This window comes from Petaurus breviceps, unplaced genomic scaffold (genome assembly GCF_028583685.1).
Source record: "Petaurus breviceps papuanus isolate PSGF00001 unplaced genomic scaffold, PetGlider_PUasm1.0 79, whole genome shotgun sequence".
In the NCBI taxonomy this organism is placed as follows: domain Eukaryota; kingdom Metazoa; phylum Chordata; class Mammalia; order Diprotodontia; family Petauridae; genus Petaurus; species Petaurus breviceps.
The window spans coordinates 24,893,640-24,914,234 of record NW_027186523.1 but is presented as its reverse complement, the minus strand read 5'-3'; the positions used below and the strand labels follow the sequence as shown (position 1 = coordinate 24,914,234).

Sequence of the window (20,595 nt, the reverse complement as noted above, 5' to 3'; positions counted from 1 at the left end):
TAAACAAGAATGTATTAAAGAAATCATCATGCTTTATTCTCTGTTTCATGAAGTTTCATCATAAATTGAGCCTGGCTTAGGAGGGGGAAAAGGTCTAATATTGCAGCCTCTGATCAAGCATGGATAACACCAACTTTTCAAATAAATATCCTGTCAAAAAGAGCGTACATGTCACCTGCCGAGGACCATTCCTTGTCTCCCCCTAGTCAGTACAAAACCTTGCTTACAATTTTATTTCTGAAGTAATTTATTCTGAAATTCCATCTTCAGATAATTGAAAATTGTATCCCCTTCTTCCCCTAGAGTACAAACTGTTTATTCTCTTCTGACATAATTCATTCTGAAATCCCATATTTAGACAATTATAAATTATATCATTTGTGTGTTTTCTCCACTAGTAGGAAGAAAAAGAGAAAAGAAAATCACTGAATTCTATTTAAAATTAAGAAACAGCAACATCTCCTTTTATGTCTGTATCTGCTATATTTTATGGGGCTATCCCCAAGTCTTCTTAGTGAACAGGTAGTTGTGCATGTTTCAGTTTTGAACCACTGAAAATCAATTAGTTGTTTCAGGTTAAGAAAAGCATTTATTACAAATTACTCTAATGCAGGAAGGACTTGCAATTTAATATTTGTCTATGGATATATTTCCAAGAAGCTGATCCTGCAATTTTTTAAGGGGACACTTTTCCCAATGGAATTTTAAAAATAACAATATTTTTATAACTAGTAAAGTAATGATGCATTTATATAAAAATCTTTTCAAGAACTATAAATGAATACTGTCAGTTTCAAAAACCAGGGACACAAAATGCTGCTCTAGTCAAGTAAATGTAAAGTCAAAGCATTCTGGAGATAACTACACTTGAAAGAATCATAACTTTATATGGGACAAGAGCTTCCAATTTGTAAACTGTAAGCAATTCATTTAAGTACTTACTTTATAGGTCACCCTCCTGACAGCAATAGAAATGAGAATCTGAATCTGATGTAAATAGTTTGGCATCATTATTTGGCTACTTCTCTCTTGCCTTAACATTCAGTGTCACCACCTGGATATCTTGCCAATTATCACACTTTATTTATTTATTTTCTCAATATTAAGTGTGCAGAAGCAATTTTTATTACAGAAGATACTCTAGAGACAGTCTTTTTTTTTTTTACATTATTTGATAAAAGAAAAACAAAACAGTATTGCTGCTACACTTTCACTCTTTAGTGTGCGAATTCTCTATATTCCTCCACTGATATCTAATGCAACAAAGACTGAGAACTGAATCTATTAATAACTCCTACAAAAAGTCCCAGTTGGTGAAAATATAGGGCTTGTATCAACTTCAAAAAAAAGACCTCAAGTCTTCAGCACTAAAGCCAGAAAAGGACAGCAAATCCTTTATAACACAAAATACCAGGAAAGAGAGGGCTACCTTTGGCTTTGTTTTTGTTATGTAAAATGCATTAAAGTGAGTCATCCACTTAAAATTACCTACTGGTGGTAGCTATAACCCAGTTTCAGGAACTAAAATAAATGCTTCCCAAAATGCCTGTTAGGTTATTCAGTGCACTTAGCCATAAATGTGAATGAAGATATGTAGGTGTACATATATGTATAGTTATTTGTATGTAAGTATATGAAATTATCTCCCTAATATTCTATTATGTTTCTTGTGAAAGTAGAGGAAATTATTCTTCATTCCCACACCTTCCAGGAGAATCTGGTTACCTTTAAAAACCGTATTCCCACAATAAACAGTAGGTTTATCATTTACAAGCCGTCTTAGTTTTGTGACAATGTGAAAAAAAATATTAAAACGGCCCTGTAAATAACTCTTTAGTCTTTCCTTAAGAAACCAGATTTGGTGACATCCCCCAATTTTCTATTGTTCATTTTAACTACAGAAACTGGATAGCTCAGCTTTGCTTGCATAGTTCAGCTAAAAAGAATACGAAGGAAAGGATAGCGTGTTTCTAGGACCCCCAGCAAGCCCACTACAAGAGACAAAACATTCGGAAGTCCTGGAGGGAGATACACTTCACAAAAGAATAGCTGTCAAGTGCAACCAGTCAATTGTCAACTAAACAAGTTTTGTTAACAAGGCAATTACAATCGAATCCGAGACCAAGTACAAGAGGTGTTAGCCCTCTGCTGACTCAGGATTGGAGAAAAAAAAAAGATACATCTATATAAAACTCATATGTATGTGTCTACTAAATCTTAACAGAATCAAAGCTTTTCAGAGGGCCTGGTTACATGTGAACATGTGTCCGGCTGGAAACTTTTCTCTCAACACAGAGAAACTGTAAAGAGGGCAACTGAGAAATGGGTTAAAGTAGTGGAAAAGCCCTGGATTTTGAAAAGTCGCTTATTTTCTATGTGAATGTTTTCTTGCCTGAGACCGCCTAGCCCTGAACCCTACATCCGATGCGGGAGATTTCGTATTTCTTGTTTATTTTCTAAGCGCAAGCCCTGCGAATACCTCCTCATTTGTCATTTTCATCTTAGATTCTGGTATTTCTTCCCTCCTCCTCCTTTCCTCTCCCCCCCAAACAAGAGAACCAGGAACTCCTGGTAATTTACAATCCCCCGCCCCCAACTCTCTCTAGCTCTCTCTTTCTCTCTGCCTTCCTTGCTCTCTCTCTCTCTCAGTCACACACACACATACACACATAAAGATACACACACAAACATACACATACGCACACACACACACACACACACACACACACACACACACATGCAGACGTTGTCCACATCTCTCGCCAGCCCCAACTCCTCGGGTGGACTTACGTGACTGCCGAAGGAAAAGGTTCTTCCAATGAAGGGTTGATCAGCAAAGATTGGAAAAGTGTCAGACTAAAGACTAGAAGCCAGCCAGCAGCCATCTTCGGGATAGAAGATCGATTCTCTCTCTTCCCCCCCGCTTCTCACTCCCTCCCCAACTCAGGGAAAAAAAAAAAATAAAAATGATAATGAAACAAACCGGGAGGGAGAGGGGGACAGAAAAGGCAAAACACCAATGCACACACTGCAAAGAAAGACGCCTGGAGATAACGCAAGCAAGGTGCCAGAGATGGGGAGGGGCTCGGTGGGGGAGGTAGGGAGAGCAAAATCGAGATCTAGAATGAGGGACGGTGGAGAGAGAAAAACACACTAGACGCTCACTGCTACTCCCTACAGCAGCTTCATCTGATCAGCCGCCATCAGGGCTACTTTTGTAACAGATCTCGGCAAGCGCTCTCTTTTCTGTCTCCTCTCTCCCTCTCTCTGTTTCCTTCCCTGATTTATTCCCCTGATTGCAGAGTAGAAGGAGGAGGCGGAGGCGGGGGAGGAGGAGGGGTGACGGTAATGGGGAGGGGGAAGTAAGGAGGGGGAGTGAAGAGGCAGAGACTTGTGGAAAAGCAAGGTTTCTTCTTGCTTCTTCTCTGCAATGAGCAGACGGGCTCTGGGAAAGTCACAGGGTGGTGGTTGGGGGTGGGAGGTAGGAGGGGAGTGTGTCAGATGAGCCTAGAGGAGCCCGACCATGAGCAGCTCTCCATAGAAGGAAAGCATAAAAGGAACTCCCAAAGTCAGCATCTGAGCCCTCACCCGAGTCCCAGGGGTGGAGGAATGGTACCTAACCCCGTGGGGCTGTCAGTGGAAATGCAACCACCATCTCCCAGAAGGCATCCGAAGACAGTATCATACTCCAACAAAAGTGCTTGGCACGCTCTGAGATTCAGATCTTTGTGAGTTATTTTTGAACACGCTTGCAACGTTCTCCCACCCCTCCTCGGAGGCACCAGAATAAACTGCCTGCCTAGGAAACGTGGAGAAGCGATTTGACAACAGAAGTAGGAGGGCATTTAAAAAAAAAAAAAAACTGTTTTTTTAGAACCACTAATGATTTTCTACCAGGTGGCACTATTTGCCTGTGAGTGTCTGGGTCCTCTCCTCCGTGCCAGCTCAGATCCAGTCACATATCTGGTATCTCTGCTCTCACTAGTTACTGGGTTTGCAGCCTTGCAACGAGGTTGGTTGAAGAGCAGGGCAGAGTTAGGTGATGGAGGGGGTAGGACTGGTCCTGCTGTAAGTCTCTCTCATACATTTACCTGCATAGCAGGAATTTGCAGGGAGAAAATTCTTCACCAACCTAGAAGATTCATGGAAAGGTTGATAACAGATTTTTCTTCCAATACTTTCAGGGAAAAACCTGGGCACCTTTGGTTCGCCAGAGCTTCGACAAGGAGTCTACTCTGTCCAGTGTTCATGTTTGTGAAAGAAGAGACAGGTGCAACAGGCACCCGTACTCAAGTGAATGAACCTGAAACAGGTGGGATGGATGGAGCCAAAAGGAAACGAGGGAGAGGCAACCCTAGTCAGCTGTTGCCTGAATCCTCCTAATGAGTCACTTACATTTTGGAATTACTGATATAGGTGAGACGCAATAAATAAAATAATCTGCAAGGCAACAGGCTTAGTCCATTGCACTGTTGCTGGGGGGGGGGTGTAGAATGTGGGTGCGGAGTGTCAAATGAGATAACATGTAAAATACTTTGCAAACCTTAAGAGTGCTCCATAAATGCCAGCTATTATTATATTCATTATTTTGATTCGGTTTTACCTCTATGCATTCCCACTCTAACTACTGGCCCCCAAAGGGACTGGAGCAGGTTGTTGGGCAAAAAAAAAAGCTGTTAGGGATAATCAAGCTGCAGGTTGTAGAACTGCTAACAATGAACCAGGAATATAGTTTACTTTTCATATGGTAACATGAAATTACCTCCCCTAGTAATATCACCACTGACTTAGATGAGTGGGAGGCAGAAGATGGTTGGCAGTAATTTTAGAAAATGCTCTCTGTATTTATATAAAACCATATCACTAAAGCTGTATAAGAGCTGTGCTATTTGGGGGTGACTAGAAGGTTTCAGACCCAATACAATTTTATAATTCTTAAGATGAACTCAATGGAGCAAGGCCTTGGTGTGCCCTTCTATTAAAAAGAAATTCATAAAGCATACAACTCTTTATGGGCTATATATTGAGACAGTCCCTCTATAATTAATTAGTGGAAAGAGCTCTCCCTTTGAAGCCCAGGATCTGGGTTCAAATCCCTATTTTGTTACTTACAACTGGAAATTGAATAAAGTCAATTAATATTTATTACCCTCTAGGCTTGTTTCCTTATCTCCAAATGAGGCCTTTAGACTAGAGGATTTCTAAGATTCATCCCAGTTCTCAGTCTATGAGCCTAGGAATATGGTTAAGAGAAAAAATAACATGCTAGAAAAGAATAATCAGTCATGGTCTCATGATCAGTATTCAACTTAGTGCACGTACCTTTTATTTAATTTTTTTAAAAAAAGCTCTTTTACATTTCTAGTCTTTGTTTTTCAAATGTCCTCCCTTTCTCTAGCTTATTCTTAAATTTTCCCTTGGAAAGTGTCCTCCCTACCCCACCCCCAGGGATTTAACTTAGCTTTATATTATGCCAGGCATAAGGTGGTGAGGCAGTAGGAGCTCTATAAATGAGGAATGGAGTGGGATGTGATGGAATTGAACACTAGAGCACAGAAACGATATTTTATACAATTGAAGATGACATTTATTTTCTTTTTTTTTTTCAAGAATTGGATTACCAAATAGAACAGTAATTTTTTTCAACTGTTAATGATTCAAAAACAGATATTTTTGTCTTTGTCCTTTTTTGTTTTTTAAATCATGAGATTATACCTGCATTAACAATAGCCAAAATTTAGGTTCTCATTATCATTGATGTGATATGTTGGTATTATAGCAGCCTTGCCACACACACACAAAGTATTATGTTAATATATTATGTCAATTATTTCAATAATGAATCTAAACTTCCTACTGTGATCTGCTATGGTGCAGTCTTCCATCTTTCCAAATGTGGATTAAAAATGAAAGTATGTAATAAACTTTCAGAAAACCTAGATCTTATTTTGTAATTAACTTAGTTGGACTTGAGTCAAATCTCAGTTATCTTTGATGAAACACTGTATATTTTTTCAATATACAATTCTGTGAAATGAAATGTTGCTTGTACAATTCTAACTAAAGTATTTGGTTCACAATTATGCTTTTAAATCACAGTTGGCATTCTTTTATGAAATTCATTATTAATTACTTTAAAAAATATAAATCTTTTAATCAGGCATAGACAAAATATAGCTTTTATAGTCTGTATAAGGCAAATGAAGCAAGGTTGTTTTAAATATAATTTTATCTTTCTATTGGTGTTCCATAATATTCTAAATTGTCTGATTTCCATTCTCTTACATCAGAGAACATCATTAATTTCAAGACTTTGCTCAGTAAAAGCAACATAAGTGGATGTAGTTTCTGTGTTACATATATTTTAATCACCAAAGAAAACCTAGTGGCCACTTTGGATTGAACTTTCATTGTTCTTTCCATCATGATAGATAAATGTAGTGTTTATATGCTAAAGGGAAAGAGGGAGAGCAGATAAAATAGTTTTTGAGTTATCAACTAATGTTTAAATGACAAAATAAAGTAAATATCAAGATGAGTTAAAGTTTGATAGATGGAAATTTTACATTTAAATGGTAACCTAAGGAAGTAAATGTCAGGAAAATTTGATGCATAGAAGTGATTTTTTTTAAACATAAGCCTATGGCCAGTAATGCTTGTAGGAAGCCTAATGAGGCAGGTAGGTGGCACAATGGATAATGTTGGTTGAAGTCAAGAAGACCTGAATTTAAATCTTGCCTCAAACAACAGATTAGTGACAATTCCTCTCAGCCTTAGTTTCTTCAACTGTTAAATGAGGATAATAATAGCACACACCTCACAGAGCGGTTGGGAGGATCAAATGAAATTATATGTTTTGTGCTTCACAAACCTCAATAGAAATCACATAGAAGTGTTTGTACTTATAATTCTCATGCTCATTTACATAGGTTTAGAAAACCTAAGATAGGTCATACATTCACTAGTTCTTTTTCACTTAGAAAATTATGGCAAATGTCAGTAGCCTGAAATTCTAATATTGTAACAGTTCAGTGAGTGGTATTGATTTGGAGAATTTTTGTTGCTTTTAATATAATTTAGTTAAGACCTTGCTTTATGTGCCCATGATAAGCAGCCTAGCTAACATGCATATATATGCAATACTTCTCAGATTTCCTAGGTAACTGCTTAACTCATCTCAACTCTCCTGGTCCAGATAAAGCCATAGAGTCAAGATTAGAAATTCCTTTGATAATACCGAAGGCGTGTGCACTTAATATGATACTATGTGACCTTGAAGAAATCCCTGTATAGGCTCATGGAATCATTGTTTTAGACTTGTAAATATCTTAGAGGCCATCAGATTCAATCTCCTTATTTTACTCATTAGGAAACCAAGCCACAGAAAGTTTTAAAGATTTGCCTAGAATCATAAAGAGAGTAAATTTCTAATGTGTAATTTGGACACAGCTTTTTTTTAAACCAAGTTAAGTGCCCTGTCTTCTATACCAAGCTATCATTCTTGGCTGCTTTTTCCTTAATGGTAAAGTAAAAGGATTCTCTTAGATGTATTCTAAGGTAACACATCCTTACAAATCTAATATTATGAGATTCTATTTTGTAAGGCCAGGGATATTAATTGGAGCTGATTGTCAACATTCTTGAAAAGAATGATATTCAGTACTTTGGAAATGCAATGGAACCCCAACACAACCAAATTTTATATACAAGGATTAAAGATTCATGAATATTTCTGGCACATAGTAGAAATGCTTGTTGCTTGATGCATAAAATAACATCCCCTGAAATATAACTGTAGTCAAAGTCTATTAAGCAGATGTTAATATTACTAGCTGAAAGACATATTTAAATATATGCACACACATGTCTTATATATGCATATATGAAATATATGTGTGTTATATGAATATATGGAACATATACATATAAACTTAAATATACACAATTGCAATATATTATAGCTGAGAAAATCTTTAGAGGCCTGCTAATCAAGATCTTTCATTGTGAAAATGGAGAAATTGAAATCCAGATGGATCATGTGACTTCTTACTGCAAGATCACAGAGCTAGTAAATGGCTGAGGTCCAACCCTGTTCTCCTGTCTCCCATGCCAATTATGGTTCTAGTACATCAAAACTTCATCTCTGTATATTGGTGTGCAAGTATGTGTGTGATGTTTGGAGGGGATAATGTATATTTTAGATAGATAAGTCAGTATGTAGTCCAGTGCAGGGGTGGGGAAACTGTGGCCTTGAGTGACCCTCTATGCTCTCAAATGCATCCCTCTGACTGAATCCAAATTCACAGAAGAAATCCCCTTAATGAAAGGAGAAATCCTTTATTGAATAAATTAATTATAATTATATATCTTTGTTATATGTTATATATTACATAGAATATATTATAATTATGTATTATATACAATATGTTAATCATAATTATGTGATATCTTATTGTATGATATATAATTATCATATGCTATATCATTACATTTTATCACATATAATAATGAAATTAAATATGAGCTCTTTATTAAATAAAATCTTTTTATTAAAAGTATTTGTTCTGTGAAGTTTGAATTCAGTTATAAGGCTGCACTTGAGGACCTAGAGAGCTACATGTAGCCTTGAGGGTGCAGGTTCCCCACCCCTGTTCTAGTGGCTACTCTTATCATTTTATTGCTATAGATAATTTCTAGTAAGGAAACCTTGCTTTACTAATGTAGATGAGCAAAATGATTACTACAACTTACTGTGGTGGAGTGCTTTTTATGGTACTGAGAGAAATGTCTTGCTCAGAATTGTATGACTAGTTTAAGAAACAGGAACTGAACAATCTTTTTGACTTCAATGCCAGCTCTCTATGATGTCACTTTAAGTCACATGTATATGTACATATGTGTATATTTGTTGTTATTATTGAGTCATTTTGGTAGTGTCTGATTCTTTGTGACCCTATTTTCTTGGCAGAGATACTGGATTGATTTGACATTTCCTTCTCCAGTTCATTTTACGGATGAGGAAACTGAAGAAAACGGGGTTAAGTGACTTGCCTAGGTACACAAAGCAAGTAGGTATCTAAGTCAGGATTTGAACTCAAGACCCTTGTTTGATCCACTGCACTATCTAGTTGCCCATATGTGTGTATACACATATACACACATTCATATATGTATACATACATATTCACACACATGTAATTATATATAATTTTTTAAAATCAAATTGACCTATAATTTCATTAGTTTAAAGGATTCCAAATGCTCAGCTTCTCTATAAATGCATATCTGTATCTGTACCTACTCTGCAAGTTACCATCTGCACAGTACCTAGGTCACTTATCCAGTATCACACAGCCAGAATGTTCCAGAGGCAAGAATACACACACACACACACACACACACACACACACACACACACACACACATTGGTGTTGAAATCAATGAATACCAGCTCTGCTGCTTTCAACCTCTGTGAGTTAAAATCCTCCTACCTTGGATTCCTTATCTTTTTTTGTTTCCTTTTTGGAGGGGGGAAGGGAGGGCAATTGGGGCTAAGTGACTTTCCCAAGGTCACACAGCTATTATTTTGTGTTAAGTATCTGAGGCCAGATTTGAACTCAGGTATCAGATTCCTTATCTTAAAAATGAGTGAGTTGTACTTTTTGAAAATTTTTTCTAGTTCTAATTCCTAAAACATGAAAGCATGTTTTATTTAGAAAAGTCATCCATTAGACTATTGTGCTGAACATTCTTACAATATGTTACAGGAAGAAGGGTTCACTTAGAGTCCTCAGCTTCTCTCAAGGATCAAATCAGGTGCTACCCTGCCATGAAGGTCTTCATGATTCTGCTCATCCCACCGCCCTGCCCCCCATCCCAGCTAGTACTCTATCCCTCCTCAAATTGTACTTATTTGTGTATAGTCCTACTGAGCCCCATGTGAATGACAGCTCCTTGTCTATCTATGTTATTTCTTTGTCTTTGTGCCCAGCACAGCCCCCTAAAAAACAAAATCATTGCTTAACAAACATTTGTTGCATTGAATGAAAGTGAAGCAGATTTCTGATTAAACCTGTAGACTAGAAGTAAAATAGTTCAACTTCTATCAACAGATGAATAAAATAAATAGTTTGCATTCATTTTATAAACATGAAAGGTTTGGAGGTACATGTTTTTGTCATTCTGAAGCTCATAAAAATGAATATATAAAGAATTCCAAATGTTTATTCTACACATAAACCAGTGGAAGTTGTATTTGAGAGACATACTTCTCCCCTCTCCCCCACCCTAAACTCTAGTATCCTGAGTTATTGGAGAAATAGAATCTCCCCCAAATCCCTTATGGGAAAATCATCTTTTATCAGGCCATAACTATCATTAACATATAACAAGTACCAGGTATTTGAATGTGGTTTTGTTAGTCCGTGCCTAGAGAAGTTTTGTGTCTCAGAACTTAGAATTTAAATATATATGTATATATTAAAAGGTATGTGAAGTTGTCATATAATATTTTGTATTATGTATTGGTTTTGTTGCTCTTATTTAAAATTTGCAAATGAGTTTCAACCTATTATTAAGAAATTAGGTTGTCAGGGGCGGCCAGGTAGCACAGCAAGTAAGAGCACCGGCTCCAGTGTCGGGATGACCTGGGGATCGAATCCGGGTGCAGACACTTAGCACCCACCCAGAAACACCTGGCCGTGTAACCTTGAGCAAGTTACTTAACCCCTATTGCTTTAAAAAAAAATAAATTAGGTTGTCTCATTAGGGACACTATGAAGAGGGGGAATTGATTTAATAAATTTGTTTGCATTTGTGAAGACCTTCAATAAAACATTAAACCTAATGTTTGAATCTCAAGCTATCCACCTTTTTACATTGATGCTGACTTAAAAATATTACTTGCTGAATGTTTTGTTGGTCTGCCCTGTCATTTAAGGGTCAAATTAATTATTTTTACTAGAAATCGATTTTTTAAGTGAATTTAGATCTTTGAGACTTTAGTTTATGTACAAAAGTATTTTGAAATTCAAATGAATGCTTAAATTATATGTGCACTATCTGACTCACTTCCCCCCCCCTTTTTTTTATTACAGACTTATGCCATCAGACCTTGATATAATGCTGATTCTTCTTTCATTCTCTCATATTATTTACAGGGTTAGCAGACACTCATTACCAAAGGCAATGTTGATAATGATGCACTTGCATGTTTGATTTCCCTTCTAGACTGTCTCTCTGTCTGTCTTCCTATCTGTCTGTCTATCTATGTCTATAATCTCCCTCAAAACATCAAAATCATGTCTAGAAAAAATTAGATGAGCAGAATGTCAATGTCCTTACATTTCCATCATAAAAATCATTTTCATTCTCACAAGCAAACCACATTAGAGAAAGTTGACAGGGCACAATAAACTTGACTAGACTTTAATTAATGCCACAGCAAATACCCTTGGCTCATCAATGTTCAGGAATAGATACCAAGTTCAGCATGTTTTCCCTTTCTTCCTCTCTTTGAGAGCCCAGCCCAACTCCGCCCCTTCTCCACCCCTTCTTTTGATCTTGTCACCCTACCAGACAATTGCAAAGAATCTTTAACTGATTTCCAAGAGAAAGGGAAAGTTGAAAAGTAGTGACACTGTGTGTGTGTGTGTGTGTGTGTGTGTGTTGGGGGGGGGAATACATCATAGAAAATCAAAGAGATTATTGGGGGGGAGGAAAATTACAAAAAGGAGTAATAAATGAAGAAAATAAGAGTTTGGGAAAGACAACAAGAAGCAAATATGTCAGTAAAGAACAAGGGAGAAAAGAAAAGGGTTCGAGATGAAAGTGAATTAAAATAAACTTGAAATTAAGCAAAATTGCCAAAAGAATGCCAGGACCAGTTACTTTTAAAAATATTAAACAATAATAGTTTTATTGTTTAAAAGAAGTCATAATAGATATGATCCTCACCATTTGGTTATTCAGATTCTTAGCCGTTGTTTTTATCAAATAATATTTATTTTTTTCATAGAATAATACCAAATGTAATTTTTCTATTGCATATTTGAAGGATGATATCTCTTTATTTCTATATATCTAATAGGGTCATAAAATCAACCTTCAATATATAGTCTTCATTATATAGAAAATATTTGAAAACAATAATCAATTATGTATATTGTATTGATTTTTACTATGTCAGTAGATGTTGCTAAGCCTTGCCCTTGCCAATGACATCATTGTTTTCATGGAAAACAAGAAAAGAAATTCAGAGTCATCTCTTAATGCATTGCCTCTAGTCCACCAACTTCTTGTGGATGTCCTTTTACCATTTCCCTTCTAGAATAACTTCCTAGTTAGAGGAGGTACATTGGTAACAATAAAGAGGTACAGAGCTGGAAAAAGTCAGTAATGTCTTTTTTTTTTTCTTCCCTATATTATGACAACTGCCGTGGCCACCATACCTTTGACATGATCCTGATCTCTTAAAAATTATATAGATACTATGTTGTTGTTTTTTTCTCTTCTAATTATCAAACTTCCCTCAAAGAATTTCTTTTATATAGCCTGATAGTTGCACTATCCTCCAAAACTCTAAATCTATAATTATTATAATTACTTCCTAGTTCTAACAATAGTATGTTTGAGCTCAAGGTCACTCTAAACACAGGATCATCCATTTTGAGTTGGAAGTAGATTAAGAGATTTAATCAAATCCACCTTAATTTTATAAGTTGGGAAACCAAGGCCCAAATATGTTAAATGGTTCATTCGAGGCCACGTAAGTTATGGTAGGCAGAGCCACTGTCCTACTCAGGTTCTCTCTATCTAAATTCACAACTTTTTCCAATTGGCCACACTCCTTCTACTAGATCATTTCGTACAGAAATGAAAAAATTGAGGACCCGAGGTCAAGTGTCTAGTTAGATCCATTCTCTACCAGTGAAGTACTCTCCATACTGTGCCATGAATGCTACATGAAAACAGACATTCCATAGATAAATGTGTAGATTCTGCGTTCTCTATGGTTTTAAGATTTTTAATTTTTCATCAAAAAAAATTCTCATAAAGGCAAATAGTTTCTTCCACAAATTAGTTTACAGGACCCATTAATACATGAAATAGATGGAGCATGTGAAAGAGAAAAAGCAGATTGAGAAAATATAGAATGTCTGAAACATCAGAATAGCTAGAATGTAAACCGAGGGCAGAAAATCTGAGAGGAGGTTGAAATTTAATCAAGAGGGGTTTCAAACACTTTTCTAAAGGCTTGTTATAGACACTTAAAAGAAATTTCATAAAAGGTTTATTTCTTCAGCCATAATGTGTTTGTACTACTACTATTATAAAAGACACAAGTAATCTGAAGTGACTAAGTAAATTTGGAGCGACTTCTTTCTTCTATGATCATAATAACCATCTAGGAAACTCTTTAGAAAAATGTGCTTGAGCTGCCCCTGCCCCCTTATGCTGACCCAGTATATGTGAATTTTATTTCTACCTTTAAACATATATTTCATTGTTTAAAGAAGGAATGTTTTAAACATCTTTTCTCCCAATTTCTGCCATACCCTGGCATGAAAAATGTGTGTTTGGGGAGAGCATCCCTATCTCCAACTTCAAAAAAGTATCTAATACCAAGCATAAATTTACCAATCTGCAACTTCTATTCACTGCCCCTGGTTCTGCTTTCTGGGACCAAACAAATCAAATCTAATCTCTCTTCAACAAATACTAAATAAAATACTGAAATGCTTGAGCACATGCCCATTTGGGGGCTTCTCTAGACTAAAAGTCCCAATTTCCTTCAATAATTCCACATATGACATGGAATGAAGGCATTTTATCTTATGGGTTGACTTCCTATGAATGCTCTATAGCTTAGCAAAACTTCTTAAACTAGTGTCAAGAATTAAACATGCTATTCATTTTGAGATCTCATGAGGGCTAAGTATAGAAGAATGACCACCTCCTTATAACCAGAAGCTGTTATGCCTCACCCAATGCAGCCTAAGACTGCATGGGGTTTTTTAGCTGTCATATTTCATTGCTAACTACTGTTGAGCATGCACTCAACTAAAGCCCCCATGTTATTTTCACATAAACTACTGTGTAACCATTCCTTCCCCATCTTGTATTTGTAAAGGCTTTTCTCTCTCTCCCCATCCACTCCTCCAAGTAGACTTTGTAATAGTAATGGAATTTAAAGATTCCCCTGTATTGGCTTGGTTTTTGGTTTGATTGCATTAAAACCCAGAGCTTGTTAATCCCACTTGTGGGATGGACTTGTTGACGTGAAAAGAGAGTGCTGAACTGGGAGGAGCTGGCGACATAGATTTGGAGAGACACAAGAGAGAGGCAGAAGAACTTTTTGGAAGTAGCACCTTTGGAGGCAGAGAGAGACTGAGAGGATGATTAAGCCCAACACTGACTTGGCAAGATCTTTATGTATCTTAATTCCCATCCAGTATGTCAGGTATATTTCTCATCTTTGTGTTCCTGGCAAATTTGATTTATGTGGAATCTATGCCTTTAACCTAGTCACTCCAAGTGCAGAGTGAGATGATGATGATGATGATAACAACGACAATGGAAAATATAGACAATTAGTGGAATAAATCAAAACCATGTAGGACTAGGATGAAATACACATGATTCCCATTATCCTGCCTATAATTAAAATTGTTCCACAGATGTTTTCAAGGAGCCTACATAAGGGAGCTCATATCCTGTAACTTTTATTCAGTTACCAAAAAAAAAAAATCATTTTATCCTCCTGTGTGCTAAGAATATTAAACATATAAAAACAATCGAAGCATAGTGACTTGTCCCAGGACTATTCTCTCTGAATTGCATTGAATATAAAATGAATATAATCACAACCACTCCACAAAGTTCCTGTCACAAGGTGAGAAGAAGCAATAGTCAACTAGTAAAATGCCAGTGAGGGTGAAGTATTTAAATAACTCTGCATGTCCTGAGTTTCTTATGGTAGGTGTGACAGCCTTTCAGGAATCATGAAATACTGACCATTTATACTTTGTCACTGATTGGGTTAGCATCCCAATACAACTATTTCTGAGAATGAAGAAAATGAGTGATAGATAAATAGATAGATGGATAGATAGATAGATAGATAATAGATAGATAGATAGATAGATAGATAGATAGATAGATAGATAGATAGATAGATAGATAGATAGATGATACCTAAACACTCGGCAATATCATTGATTGGGTTAGTGCCATAGTCAGGGACACTATAATTACTTTTAAGTGTCAAGGAAATAAACAATGGGTAGTAGTTACATAGCACTTTAAGGTTTTGAAAAGCATACTGTAAGCATTATTTCATTTTATATTCACACTAACCCTGAGATAGTTACTATTATTATCCTCACTCTCTTGATGAGAAAACTGACATAGGTAGTGGTTAAGTGACTTGACTAGGGTCACAAGGCTGATAACTACCTGAAGCAAGTTTTAAATGCATCTTTAACTGACTCTAGGTCTAGCACTCAATCAGTACATTGAACGATTTAGCTTCCTCTAGGCAACAGATGAGGTACCTTAGAAATTCAGAGAGGTGCTATTCAAAATTATTGTGAAACCATCAGTTCATCACCAAGGACTACAGAACAAGTGGTATGTTCTAGTACCATAAGAAGGCAAGATAGAGATATGTCAGAACAAATACTAATACCTTTACCTTCTGGAAATGCTTCAGTGAAGATGGTACTGACCACTAAAACAAGAAACCCACAAGAGGGTTTGAAATGTACTGAAGATTTGAATTATAGCACTCTATTATACCAAAACTGCCAACATCTTACAAGTTATTGGCAATGGGTTCATACTGTTTTTTTAATTATGTTTTCAGGTCCAAGACACACAGCAATCAATTACAAATCAATACAGAGTAATCTTAAGAAATAATGTTATTCCTAAATACAGGTTAGATGAAATTAAAGCATAAATTGAGTAGTTACTTAAATATGAAGGAAATTTGAATAACACAAAGATGTTCAAAATTTACACTTAACACTAGCTCTAGAAGTACTACTGAATAATAAAATGGATAGCAAAAATATACTATGATTCAAATAATTTTGAAAAGGAGATAGACATGAAATTGAATCTTATACAGTTTTTGAATTTGACAACATGAATCTAACTAATAGACTATACTAAAACACAATAAGTTTTAAAAACCTGATATATCCCCAAAATATATCATAACAGATATACATATGTCATTAAATTTGTCAAATGGAATGAAAAGTGTTTATCTTTGTGTTGAAAATCTATAAAATTGCTATGATTCAAAAACAAATCAAAAAGCACTCCATATATGATATCTACCTTAACTCAACCAATAACATGTCAATAAAGAAGCATTAAATACCACCCAATATATATATATATATATGGTGAAGAACAAAAAAGAGATGTCAGAAAGTCCCTGGATGGCATAAAGAAGAGCTCATTATTGATTGAGTTATCATTGAACTAGCCATAAAAATGTTCTGTGACATTTACCCTGCCTTAGTTGGTTATCATAAAACCCTTGATTCAGTTCTGCACTCATATATCATGAATGCAGAGATAGATCTATACATAATAAGTTTTATAGAAATAGAAAACAGAAATAGAGGAATTTATAATGGTGATATAGGACCAGGTAACTGTCATTAGAAATCACAAAAACATTTTCTTCAGGAAGCCGAGATTTATTGATGAATGCACACTGTGTAGTAAAATGTTAGACACTGCAACATATCACAGCAGGCTGCAAAAATTTAGCATCTACTGATACATAAGAAGGCATGATTATATGGCTAGAACTGGCCACCAGAAGTTTGTTATCCTTCCTACAGAGAAAAATATGCTATATATCCTAGATAACAAAGAAAAAAATCCTAAACTATGACTGGAAACCCTTAAGTATCTCTGGGAATTGAGGAAATAAAATTGCATTGGTTTGGGTTTTTTTTTTAGAATATCATTAAAGACACAACTACCACTCACAACTGCCCAGATATAGCATTGATTCATAAACATTTAAGGTCTGTATTTTAAATAGATGTTCACATACCAAATATAATATTCTTCAATCTATGGGAATTGAAGAGCTTTTAAAATATAGACCTAGCAGAAGAAATGTAAAATGTGGAGGACCAGGACTGGGGGTATCTTATTGCTGTCATCTTCTCTGCTTTAGGAGTTGTCTCCGATATGCTTTCAGAAAGTTAACAGCTAAGTATACATTTTAAAAAATATTTCTAATGAAAGTAGGGACTGGGATCTGTAACTGAAAGTAGATGGTTGTGTGTTGTGGTCACTTGGTAGGGGGGGCAATTAGGTTGACTGGAGAAAGAACAAATATATGTCCCTAATCAATGAAAGCATGTATTTCTTATCTGCCTTCTTGCCATCCATTGGCAAGTTGGGTTAGGGGACAGAAAGACTATCGTTTCCCTATTGTGGGGGTGGGTGGAGGTGACTGGTTCTTGTTGACGGCCTGGTGGTTGTTGGGTTGAGGCTGAGTAATAAGAGATTTCATCTCTTATAATCATTGTGGGAAACGTTCACCAATAAGGGCCTTATGGCCCCCAAGTCTGATTTTCCAGAACTGAGAGCCTTAAATCCTCTGAGAAGGATGTGGCATAACCAGTGCATTGATAAGCAGGCTTAATAGAAAAAAAAATTGCCAGAATGGAATATGAAGCATGGTTAAACTTAATGGTCCTGTGATACACTCCCCTAAATGGGCAGCAGTGGCTTGAGAAAAAAAAAATTTCAAATGAGAGAGGTATGTTCCTAGAAAGGTAAAGCGGCAGAGTGGATAAGAAGGTCCATTGGTCTAGAGGGTTTGGGGATGGGGTATATGGCTAAATATGAAGAAATAGGCTGGATTTAGAAGTAAGGCTGGAGGTGCTTAGATATTGTGAGACAAGGGAACATTCATGAATCTGGAGAACATGGACAAAAACAGATTTCCAGAGATGAAATGGTTAAATATACCAGGAGGGTTCTGTTGCAAGATTGAAGGTAAAACTTAAGGATCCTTATGGTATGTCAGCAAGTTTGATTACAATGACCATTTGGTCTGGAAGATGGGTCAGCAATGTATAAAATAAGATCCATTTGATCTTAGGATACAGTGGAAGGTCAGTTGCAGAGGCCTGGTGTTCCTCTATATCACCAGAAGACTTATGGGGATGGGTACTCCACATTCATCCAGGTAGAATGAGCAGTTATGTCCAAATGGCAAGGGACAGGCGGAGTGTGGAAAGGCAATAAAGCGGACTATATGTGTTCAAGATTACAGGTGGTTGGAGGAGGGGGTAAAAGGAAGGAAACAGGGATCAGACTTCTAGTAATGGTTGTTCTTTCCACCTGGTTGACCTAGATGGCTTCTGATGGGTAAAAACCAGTATAGAATCAATTAAGTGCTTAAATAAATGGATTTTATTAGGAGCTCACAAGCACCAAGAATGGGACAACTAGGTAGAACACTGGACTTGTAATCAGGAAAACATGGTCAGGAGTTCAGATCCAACCTCAGACACTTACTAGCTGTGTGAACTGGACAAATCACTTAACTCTGTTTGCCTCAGTTCCTCTTCTGTAAAATGAAGCTGGAGAGGGAAATGATAAACCACTCCACTATTTTGCCAACAAAACTCCAATAGAGGGCACACAGAGTCAAATGTGACCAAACCAACTAAAAAACAAAGCACTGATGATACAAATAGAAAAAGCAAGATAGCCTCTGCATTTGAAGAATTCAAATTATAAATTGAAGAAACAACATATAAAGGAGAGTTTGGCTGCATGAAAGATGGAAAGGCTCTGTGATCCTTAGGGTAAAGCTGCTGTAAGGCACATGACCATGCCTAGAGACCAAGGTGGCACTATGAAAAAAAAGATGATAAAGCCCAGTGGTAATCCCCCTCTTCATCAAAGCAATGGAAAAGGTCATGTTTGTTAAATAGCCAGGGGTCTTGACAGGTACAGGACCATGATCATTCAGGAGTAAAGTTCCTTACTATGAAGTAGGCACACAGGTACCCAGGAGGTTCCCTCAGGGAAAAGAATCTCATGTCAGTACTGTTGACTTTGACTTTTAGTGACTAGTGAAAGAAATAGCGACCAATGACAGAATGGTATGGAGGAAGACACAGTTTCAAGAAGAGGGGAATGAATGCTCAAAGAGCATGGGTTGGAGTGGAGATATTTTTGTTCACTTGTTTTTATCAGTTGGGCATTCTATATCCACAGATATATAAGGTTGGAAGGAGTTGAAGGTTGTTCCTTATAAGAGGATGAATCTAGGAGGAAGAGGAATTCTGTTGATGAAGGCAGATGGTCAGAAGTTTCAAAATCTAGGCACAGCCTTCACAGTCTTAGCATGGCCCTTGGGGTGAGGCCTTCAACTGCCTAAGACATCAACCTACTGTGTTGAGGGAGCTCCAGAAGCTTACCCTTTAACTCATATTCCACTGAAGAAAAAATGAAGCCATCTGAGGATGTTCTCTTGAGCCATCAGGACCTAAGCAATGACCACCAAGTGGTGCTTAGGCTGAGACCTACTGTTGGCCAATCAATGAGCCAGAGTGAATGGGGTTTAAGGCATGGTCTTTAAGAAAGGAATATAGCCTGTAAACCCCAAGATATTTCATAAGGTTTCAGTGATCTAACCTTAATCACTAAATGGACATTGCCTCAGTCAAACTGAGACCTATTAAAGACCTTTGCTTAAAAAGGTCAAGGTCTTCCATTGCATCCAGGGCCATCTCCAGTCATCCTTATCTATATCTTGCCACTGGACCCAGATGTCTCTGGAGGAGAAAATGAGGCTGCTGAATTTGCAGAGCCCTCCCTCACTTAAATCCAATTCACTTGGAAGTCATGGCATCACCATCCTGGTGTCATGGTCCTCTTCAAGAATGAAGGACAAACAACAACTTCTATCATCTCTCACTAATCTTCAAGCTCTCCCTCTCTACTGCTTGCCTCTATACTGTTTAAAATATGTCCATGTTTAGGGGCGGCCAGGTAGCACAGTGAGTGGGAGCACTGGCTCCAGTGTCAGGATGATCTGGGGATCAAATCTGGGCTCAGATACTCAGCACCACACCCAGAAATAACTGGCCGTGTAACCTTGAGCAAGTTACTTAACCCCAATTGCTTAAAAAAAAAATATGCCCATGTTTCCTCCTTACTAAAAAAAAATTCTTACTTGATTCATCATCTATCCTTGCTAACAATTATGCTATATCTTTCCCCTCTTTAATGGTTAAACTTCTTAAGAAGACCAACTACAACCTATTCTTCCAACTGTTACTTCCAACTCTTACTTTCTTCATAACTGTAGAGACTGGCTTCCACTTTCATTAACTGAAACTGTATCTCCATGATTTTAGTTGCTAAGGGTCTTTTCTCAATTCTCATACTTCTTGATTTCTCTGCAGTCTTTGACACTGAAGATCAGTTTCTTCCTTTCCCCCTCCCTCTCCTCCTCCTTCTTCTCCTCCCCTTCCTCCTCCTCCTCCTCCTCCTTCTTCTTCTCCTTCTCCTTCTTCTTCTTCTTCTTCTTCTTCTTCT

The 20,595-nt window shown here is 36.9% G+C and overlaps 1 protein-coding gene and 1 long non-coding RNA gene across 2 annotated transcripts in view; one reads left to right on the top strand and one right to left on the bottom strand.

Annotated features, from left to right (window-relative positions):
• Window positions 1-3,281, bottom strand: part of LOC138175873 (voltage-dependent calcium channel subunit alpha-2/delta-1-like) — a 162,700-nt gene extending 159,419 nt beyond the window's left edge. The window contains exon 1 of the mRNA XM_069106507.1: window positions 2,791-3,281. Coding sequence (XP_068962608.1) covers window positions 2,791-2,885 — 95 coding nt within the window. The 5' untranslated portion in view covers window positions 2,886-3,281. The remainder of the gene's footprint in view (window positions 1-2,790) is intronic.
• Window positions 3,282-3,423: 142 nt separating this feature from the next.
• On the top strand, window positions 3,424-10,688 carry LOC138175874 (uncharacterized). The gene is made up of 4 exons (XR_011172115.1): window positions 3,424-3,728; window positions 4,185-4,416; window positions 8,969-9,068; window positions 9,768-10,688. It is a non-coding gene; the product is annotated as an uncharacterized lncRNA (long non-coding RNA).
• Window positions 10,689-20,595: the final 9,907 nt, after the last annotated feature.